Source organism: Thamnophis elegans, chromosome 3, assembly GCF_009769535.1.
Source record: "Thamnophis elegans isolate rThaEle1 chromosome 3, rThaEle1.pri, whole genome shotgun sequence".
In the NCBI taxonomy this organism is placed as follows: Eukaryota; Metazoa; Chordata; class Lepidosauria; order Squamata; family Colubridae; genus Thamnophis; species Thamnophis elegans.
Genome location: NC_045543.1, coordinates 57,226,547 through 57,236,550, shown reverse-complemented (window position 1 = coordinate 57,236,550; position 10,004 = coordinate 57,226,547). Strand labels below are relative to the sequence as shown.

The 10,004-nt window shown below is 39.3% G+C and overlaps 1 protein-coding gene across 1 annotated transcript in view; it reads left to right on the top strand.

Moving 5' to 3' along the window:
• Positions 1 to 8,532: 8,532 nt before the first annotated feature.
• The window catches only part of LOC116506165 (phospholipid phosphatase-related protein type 1), an 87,540-nt gene continuing 86,068 nt past the window's right edge, over positions 8,533 to 10,004 (top strand). Inside the window, exons 1-2 of the mRNA XM_032213817.1 lie at positions 8,533 to 8,657; positions 8,782 to 8,888. Coding sequence (XP_032069708.1) covers positions 8,826 to 8,888 — 63 coding nt within the window. The 5' untranslated portion in view covers positions 8,533 to 8,657; positions 8,782 to 8,825. The remainder of the gene's footprint in view (positions 8,658 to 8,781; positions 8,889 to 10,004) is intronic.

Here is a 10,004-nt window from a genome sequence, read left to right as displayed (position 1 = left end):
CAAGGATTGCCTGTATTTTTTTAATGTACCAATTGACACCCTTCCAATATCTTAAGGAGCTGCCACAAAGAAGATGGGGATCAACCTATTCTCCAAAGCACCTGAAAGCAGGACCAGAAGCAGTGGATAGAAAGTAATCAAGGAGAGAACCAGCCTAGAAACTAAGGAGAAATTTCCTGAAAATTAGAAAAATTAATCAGTGGAACAACTTCCCTCTAGAAGTTGTGGATGCTCCACAGTGGTGGGTTCCGGATCCTGTTGCAACTGGTATGGTTGCAACGGGGCCCGGTGTCCTCTACGTGAACGCACGCAATGCGCACACAGCATGCACATGCGGCATATCTTTCAGTGATGCCTCCGTGACGCTCCAGATGCTCAGCAGAGTGTCACGCAGGTGCTGTACGCACCATGCACGTACATGGAAGTGCCAAAGGCTTTAAAGGACAGGTAAGGAGCTCGGGTGGGCCTTCCGGAGCACCGTACTGGAACGGTACCCGGTGCTCCAGGCAGGCTCTGGTACGCCCATATGGTATGAGCTTTCCTGCTTGAGCACGGGGTTGAACTAGAAGACCTCCAAGGTCCCTTCCAACTCTGTTATTCTGACAATGCTTAGCGGAGGCAAATGTTGTCTCAGGTGATGGAATATCTGCTAAACCTGTGTCAGAACCCAGGTGAGGATGTTGCATCTGATCAGTGATTCACTTAATTCACAATTGCCCCCTATTTTTTAATCCAAATTTATTTTTTAATTCATACTACATATTGGTCCAAACTGCAGACAGGCTACTATTTCATTGCATGGTTTCATTTATTTGTTTGCCCTTTTTTTGCTTTGTTCACGCTTATTTTTCATATCTCACTGCAGCTATTTTTTATCCTAACTCGGATGGCTTTGAAGAATTGTCCCTTAAAGCATGCTTGTTAAAAAAAATGCATAATTTAGCTTCAGTGTGCCTAATGTTGCCTAGCAATGGGCTTCTAAGAGAACAACCAGGATTGTATTCACAGATCATCCTGATTGTTCCCAATCCCTTATGGTACAGTTATATTCTGTGTATAAGGTTACTGCCAAAATGTCACCTCAGTGAGAACTCTTTGCTTCCCCCATCTCCTAACACTTACCATCATTGTGTATTTCTTTACTTAAAACAGTATTTCACTAAGTGCTAGGTAGGTGTGTGGGAGGGGATGTAACAATTTTTGGGCTCTTTTCATATTTGTAGGAAAACCCTAAAAGGGGGGGGGGCAAAGAAAGGGGGCACAGGATTTTTCTAAGTTAAAGCCCATATTTCTTAGGAAATATTCTGTTCCAGGCTCAATAACAATATTGAGAAAGCAGAATCTGGAAAGAGAGAATGACATTCTCCCCCCTCCTTTTTTTTCCTGACCTACATTTTATTCTTTTTCTGACACTTTCTTTACGTCCCCACTCTCCAAAGAGAAAAAAACAGATTGCTCCTATCACAGATATGAACAAAAGTCACTTGCAAAAGGCTTTGAAAGTAGGTCAAGGACTACAGGTTGCTTATTCTAACAATATATCCAGGATTTTATGAAAAGTTTTTTTAAAAAACAAAACTATAAAATGTGCATACATGGCAGACATTTCTTACAACATATGTACTATTTTTGGAAGCAGATTTCCCTATGATGATGCATGTCTAGGTGTTTAGTTTTTAAGAGTATCTATTTCCTAAGTGTTTCCCCATTAAGGCTTCCATTACTTGTACACCACCTGAAGAACTGCATTGCAAAATTCAGAGTTCCAATATAACTGTATTGATTTATAAAATGCAAGATAGCAATGTGTTAAAATCCTCCTAATCACTGTAAAAGCCTATGAGAATAAAAATGCATTTGCCTGACTCAAATTAAGTTGTTTTCAGACATACCCCACTGGAAACAGTATTTCAGAGAAAACCTGAGTTTAGCCAAGGCTAAATCCTAGCCAGCTATTGACTGCATCTTAGCATAGAGAGGCATCCTGAGGAACTCCTTCAGATATGACTTCAGAGTAGGGATGTGCAGGAACTTTAATGTGACTTTACCTAAACTTAGTGGTGTTCAAAATTACTGGGCTTCAGTTCCCAAAATGATATAGCAGTATCACCAGGCTGTTCAGAGATATGAGGCCCCAAATCCAGAGCGCTGTTGTGGCCCGCCAGCAGAGCTGGCAGCAGATTCAGACTGTGAGGAACATGAGTCCGTCCTGGAGTCTGGGGAAGGCTCTAACGAGGGCTCTGTGTCAGAGGCAGAGAGGGGGGCAGAGCCGTCTGACAGTTATCAGAGCTGCCTTCAGAGTCAGACATCAGTGAGGCAGAGGAACAGCTGGAGCCTGTTCCCAGTGTGTGCATGCACAGAGCTGCCAGGAGAAGGGAGCAGCTAAAGAACAGGGTGACTTGGGAGTAAGGCCACAGGTGAACAATGAATGGCCTCTCCCAGAGGAAATAAAAGAGGAGCAAAAGGGGAGTGGAGTTTGCAGGAGACAATTAGTTCGCTTAATTGGCTCGTGACTCTCCGAGTCTCCTTGCCAAATTATGCAGATATCGGTGTGGCAGTTCTTTACACCAGATAAGATCTGTGACTGTAAATCCTCCCTGAAAGACTTTGCTGTATGTGAATGAGCAGAATTCACAGTACATTAATAAAAGGGTTTTTTGTCGGGACCAGGAGTTTGCTTCATGCTCTTGGGAAGCCTAGGTCAGAACAAGCGCCTAGCACAGGATCTGCTTTTTAAAAGTACATTCTGAAGTTCTAAAAGTGACTTTTTCTGCTATAGAAATATAAAATACCTGCCCATACAAGTGAAAATGCTTGTTGATATTACAGTCGATTTAGTGGAAAATGATTAACCTATCACTTATCATCTGTTGGCACCTCTTGAGCAGTGGTTGCAGAGGTCAGATTGTCTGTGTTCCTTTCCCCTCAGTAGGTCTTTTCTTTGAATTACTAGACCAAAAAAACAATTTAGCTGCTGCTCCCATGTCACCAACCTGTTAGAAGAAAGATTACTTTTGGCATCTTGGAGAATCATCTTTTTTCCCAATGCAGCCCCTTTTGTTCCAGAGAAAACATTGCCAAATATTTAGTTTGGATAATGAATCCGCAAATGTCTCTTTGGCCATAGAATTTTTTTTTCCCTCTGTGTCCTGAGAGGTTTTTGAGTTCTACAATTCAGTCTAACTAATTTTATTGTAAAGCCAGAGTGCTGTTGCTAAGAGTTTGCTCTGGGAATTATGCATCAGTGAGGCTCCTTTCACAGCAAGGGAAGGAGATAAAAACCCTTCATTTCCCAGACTGAAAGCAAATGGACAAAGATTGTGAACCTGGGAGAGGCAAGAAGAGCAAAGGGCAAAGCAGGGGAGATAACCACAGTTGGTTCTAAAGCAGGGTTGTGAAACTCGATTTCATGGAGGGGCACATCAGGTTTGTGTTTGACCTTGGGCCGGGGTAGGTGTGGCCGGCTCGACATCACTCATGTCGGGACGCCTGTGGTGGCCTGAGCGCTCTGCCAGCAAAAACAACTCCTAAGCTCCATTTTCGGCTGTGACGGCCTCCTGCAACCCTCTGCCAGCAAAAACAGAGCTCAGTGGGGCTGTGTGTGGCCCCCATGAGCTCTGTTTCCAGCTGCAACGACTTCCTGCAACCCTCTGCCAGCGAAAATGGACCTTAGGGGCTCTGTATTCACTGGCAGAAGCACCGCAGCCTGGCCCTTCACTGTTTCCAGAGTAGCCCCTCAGGCCAGATCCGTCCCCGGACCTTGAGTTTGACACTCCTGTTCTAAAGTCATAGGAATCACAAACTCAGTCTAAAATGTACTGGGTCTGATGCAAGGGAGAACACTGTATCCAAATATGGCTTTTTGTTGTTATTTTTTTACACATAGGCTCACCATCCGCTAACCAAGGAGGGACACTTTTAGTTTTACTCTCTCCTCTCAAGCTGTTTCAAACGAAGAGAAGGCAAGCTGTGTTTGAGTGGGGGGGAAAAGCAACTTTCATATGTATGAAAATGAAGTAACGAGAGAGCCAGAGTCCTGATTCCATGGAAAAATGAATTACAGTTTTCTTAATCATTTTATTTTATTTACTTTTCATCTGGGAAAACTAGTAGAGCAAATCACATAAGTAAAAGTTATTTGGACCAACAGTTTATCAAATTATATAAAACAGAATGAATTCTGCTGCTGCAAGCCGGCATATTGAGAGAACATCAGAAGCCCAGTTTTTAGTTGAAATAAATTAATGTATGCTTGCTCGACTTATTTGGGTGTCAGAAAAACCTCTTTCTATATTATTCTGTGTCCAAACCCTTTATATACACATCAGAGATTTAATTGCTAAGTTTGGGATTTTTTAAAAAAATACTCTTCAAATACTCTTCAAAAATACTCTTCAAAATACTTGCTCAGAGAATGGTATAATTGCTATATGTTATGGTTAGGGTTAAAATTCATTTACTCTCTTTGCTCATTCTTCTTTCATATCCAATGGCAAGGGGAGTTTTTACTTTTAAGTTACCAGTTAAATTACCAGCGTAGAAGATGGCTGTATAGAAGGAGCTTGATTTTAACTATAATAATTTAAATTAACCACTTTTTAAAAATTTAAGACTAAAATTTAGGTAACTATTGGATGTGTCACAACTCAGACATCGTATTTAGCTTGTTAACTACCAGTAAAAACATATCTGATGAAATAGACGCAGAAAACAGCTTCTACATTCTTTGAGTTATTCCACGTCATTTCTGGGATCTGTATTTCTGTACCTAAGTTTCTATGCAGTTTATAATGCCATATATTGTATCTACAGGAGTCATTCACATGACCCAACTGAAATACGTTCTGTAGTAAACCATTGTGAGAGGCATGGTAAACTGAAGGTGTCTTTGCAAAAGTGGAGTTGACAACTGCAACAAAAGGCATTGGAGTGTAGACCAATTCTTTGGAATCTCTCTTGATAAGGATTGGATAAGAGTTTCCCCACATGTGCTCTGGACAGCTGCGCGTTGTCAGAATGTGAGTCAGTGGTCTGCTGCAGGCTTCAGCGCTAGGAGACAATGGGATTCACCATTTTGTTCCCAACCCTGGCAGAGCCTTTTGAAGGAGATACCAGGTTCACAAATCTCTTTGGAAATTGCCTAGTAACCATTTTAAGGTATTAGAAACCTTTGGAACAACAAGACTGAAAAGTTGCCAGGTGAGCTTCAAAAATAAATGTAAAATTAACAAAAAACTTTTAACAACTTAAAAGATTTTGAAATAAACAACTTAACTTAAAAGAATTTGAAATAAAGCTAAATAAGTTTTTTGATGTAAGAAAGTTACAAATGGATTAAGCGTGCATTTAAATTTGAAATACTGACTTTTACAGTAGGGTGGGATAACGGCAGTGGTGGGTTCCTACCGATTTGGAGCAGTTCGGCCGAGCTGGTAGTGGTTGGTGGCCTGGGTCGCTGGACCGCAGTGACCCAGGCCTGCCATGCCCCTGAACTGGTTCTCATCTTGTTTTTGGCTTTGCAGATAATCTGGTCCCATGCCATGTATTGCTTTAAAGGTCATAAACAATACCGTGAATTGGACCGGGAGGCAAACCAGCATGCAGTGCAGCTTGCACAGCAGAGATGTTACATGTACTGATCTTGGGTTGCTGAAAATTGCACACATGGCTTTCTGTATCAGCTGAATGCAGGTTTTATTCTTTCAGGAAAATTGATGGTGTTTCTCAAACATGATTCTGAAATTTGTAGCAACCAGGATTGTCACCCCAGTTTAAAAGCTTGGAACTGATTCTTTGAAGAAATTGTAACAGAAAGAACTGGTAGAGAAATCGTTTGACTTTAGCAGATTATAAATGCTTTAATACATATGTACATAGATTCTTTCCCATATATTTTTATTTTCAAATGCAGGTTGTTATTTGTGGCATTTATAACTGTTCCCCTTATAAATTAATCATTTATTGATACACAGTGCTGTCACTTCAGGATTACAAACTGCTTTTGATGTCAAACTAATCCTTTGGCTAATCCAATTTTCATTTTGCTTTTGTTTGAAAGAAACTTATGGGTATTGCTAATTGTTATCAACAGCGAGTATAAACACCATTTATATATATATGTGTGTGTGTGTTTGTGTGTGTATGTATGTGTGTGTGTGTGTATATATATGTATGTGTATGTATGTATGTATATATATACATACATACATACATACATACACACACACACACACACACCCCTTTACCTTGTAGGTATGAATAGAAGTCAAGAGCAGCTTCCTTGCTTCATATAAGAGTAAGTGCTTCTATTAGAAAATACCTTAAATAATTAGGGTTACAGAGTTAGGTCCCTGTCAGCCTCCGCTTTGCTACTGCTTAGGCTGCCATTGAAACAGGGAGGGGGGGTATGGTATTTGGGAGGGGAATCATTGTTGTGCTGGCGGAAGTTTCTAGACTCTGAACTGACCACCTTACTGCGCATGTGGAGGAGGAGTGTTTCCCGCCAAGGCCAACGGTCCAGCATTCCATCCTGGTGATGCCTTTCGAAGTTATCTCACACCTGACATTTGGGAGAATTATGATTGGACTGTGCACGGGATGCCAAAGGGAGGGGAATGAATTATACAATATATTATTCGCTTTTGCGCCTAATTAACCAGACTAAGCTTAGCTTTGCAATTGTTCATTTATAATTAGTAAAAGTACACTTGATTTCAACAAATGGAGTCCAGTGGTTTTCTTTCCTGATTACTGAATGAAGAAATGCTGACAGTCCCATTGGTAACCAAAGCACTTTAGTAATAAAGAGATCATAATTTGATATTTGTGCAGGTGTTTTTGAAATGTAGTAGCTATAAAGGGGCATGACTATTCCAGTAATAGTATCTTCCATATGAAATGGAACTCTTTGTTTTGGGATAATTCACAGATCATTTCTTAGTCTAGTCAATTTTTGTTCTGTGGAGACCTAACAAAATAACATGTTTGCTGCTTCTAGCTACTTTGTTAATTGTGATATTGTTGTTTTAATCATTCTTAATGTTAATTGCCTTGTACCTTGTACCTTGATGGTACAATAAACAGCCCATTTATTGTTATTTTTATGAACTACCTTAAGGGCCTTTTTTTTTTGAAAGGCTGAATTGATGGGTTTTTCTCATTTATCAGTCTTTTTTTCTGGATTGCTGATTTTAGCATTATAAACCCATTGTTTTACTTTCTAAATATGCTGTTAGCAATTCAGGGAAATAAAAGACAAATATTTAGTGGTTGGTGATCAACAGCTGGACAATTCAGTGACTTCAGTTCTTATCATTACTCTTAATTGGATTGCATTCCCCCTACCCACCCGAGAGATGCTCTCCTGGACTCAGTTCTTGTTTAAGGATGGATGATGTTGCCAGAGGAGCTTTCATTCATTGGAGATGTACCAATTACAACCCTATCTGAATTTAAAAATAAAAATCTTGATCACCATGTAGCTGGAACTCTGTAACACACTCTTTGGAAAGCTGCCTTTGGAGATGACTCAGAAGCTACAACTGTGGTGCAGAAGGTGGTTCAAATTGATTCTGCAGAATAAGATTGATTTCAAGTTGCTAAAAGCCTACCAGGAGGCTTTTATGTCCACTTCAAAGAACTGGTTATTGTCTTCTAAGCCAAATACACTGCAGTACTGGGATCTATCAGGAACTATATTGACAAAATTAAATCTGCCCACCTGCTCTCTTTCCCTTTTTCTCATGAGAATATATGGAAGCTGGGTTGCACAGCAGATTATTGTAGCAGTTGCCAGCACACTATGAAATATAGCAGCCCCGTGCATCATTGTATTTTACAAGACTGTGAAGGGCCACCAATACTCCTTTTGGCTGTGTCCGATAATGGATGAGTCTTAAATTCAAGAACAATTATTACTATTGTGATGAACACAGGTTTATATCCTATCTTTCTTGTCCTCTTCGTTGGTTGCTGCTTTGGGGAAAGGGGAGTGGAAAAAAAGGAGCCACAGACTTTTCTTACTTTCTCTGATGCATTTTTAAATGTGAATAAAGTGTTGGTTTTTGCCATGTGCTTCATTCTGGCCTAAGGCGGAAAAGAAATTTGCTTGACATTAACCTTCCACCTGTCTCAGCTTATTAGAATTTCCCTTTTCTTCCCTTTTGACTGGTTAACCTCTTGTGCTCCTGCTTCCCTCCCAGAGGAAATAAAACATTTAAGCTTGATCTTCCTGGTTCACATTTCCCAACTTTGTAGGAATTCTGCTGCTCTTTCTCTCCCCCACACCCAAGTATTAAACAGTAGCCTCTGTCATATTCTCTAGTTTGTAAGCTTGCCAGAGGTGAACCCTGAACAAATTGGACAAGATGGGAACTTGGCTAATGAATTCATGATGAATGTTCTATCTGCACTGGCTTATTTAAAGATCCAAGCCCCTTATCACTAAAATCATGCTGTTTGCCTCTGTAAGATAACACGATTTTCGCAAGACCAAGTGCAGTAAAGCAGTGCAGATCAGTAGAATGTGGGGGGATACAGAAACAGGCTGTCTTTACTTACTGTGCTCAGCTACATTTTGTTCAGGGAAAAACCAAAATTACATTTGAAAAAGAAATGATTCTGTGTTTGATGTTGAGACAGTTTAACAAAAACGCAAAGTAAAATTCCTTTAAGAAACCCTTTCTATCTTTCTCTCTTACTTTCTCCCATTTTACATATTAGGTTTTAATGTCTGATAACTTTGTTGATCTAGTGTTTTTCCCCCCCTTTCTTTTCAATCAGCCTCGAATAGCTTTGGACCCTAACCTTGAGGTGTGTGATGAGAAATGGCTTTGGGAGACAATACACAACGAAGTTACTCTATCATCCCATGTTTCATCTTTGTTGAGGTGAGCTTTTCGATAACTTGTAATAGGAAACAAAGATTCAATAGACAATAGATGTTTGTGTGTGTGTATGTTTATTTATTTATTTGTTTGTTTATTATTACATATGAGAAACTAGGGTGAACTCATCATGACAAATTGATTCTGATGAGAAATATTAGCAGGCCTGAAAAAGCTAACCATATTAACCTGCATGGTGTTCTGTTTTTAAATGGTATTTTTATGTATTTTGATTATATCTATATTTTGTATTATGTTGTTAATTTGTATTATGCATGTTACAAATTGTAATTGCCACCTAGAACCAAAACCGATTATAGTGACTTATAAATTTTTACAAATAAATAAATAGTCTTATATGAATCTTACTAAAGAGAAAAAAAAGAGATTGGCTCAAATGTGCACTTTATTTCTTGTCTTTATGCTGGTCTGTGACTGTAGTAAAGATTTGATTTGATTTATCTTGCCTTCCTGGAATTGGAACCCATAAGCTTTTAAAATATTCATTTACTTATTTATTTATTAGCACATAACTACTTTGGTATGAGCCACTCTGCAGGATAGAGGTTGTCAGAAAATTAGATTCACAATATAAAGTTGATTTTTATCTATTTGTCTGAAATGGCAAAATTGGATAACATAGCATGGCACCCAGAAGATGGCTGTTGTTGTTTTTTTTGTTCCTTTTTTGGAAGTAAAAATCTATTGGAGCAGCAGAAATGTCTGCAAGAGGGCATACATTCTGATTTCATGCTTTTTGTTAAAAAAAATACCGAGAATCATTTGCTGCATAAGCAGATTATATTTCTTCTTTCTCTGCTTCTTTAGAACAGCCAAAGCTGGGATTTCACATTTTCACTCCATCCCCATTAAAGTTTATGCAGCATATCCATTCCTCCCAGGGGATGCAAACTTAACTTGCAAAATTGTATGAATGAAAATTAAAAAGAAAATAGAAGTTACACTCAGTTCTTTGTCCTCCAATATGTTCCCAGCTTATCCTATCCCCGCTTTTTGCAGTATTATGAACATCATATCTAACTCATACAAGGTTGGTTCAATCGATAGTTTAGCTCCTTTAACCATTCATCAAATGTCTACTGCAAGTGCTTAAAAATG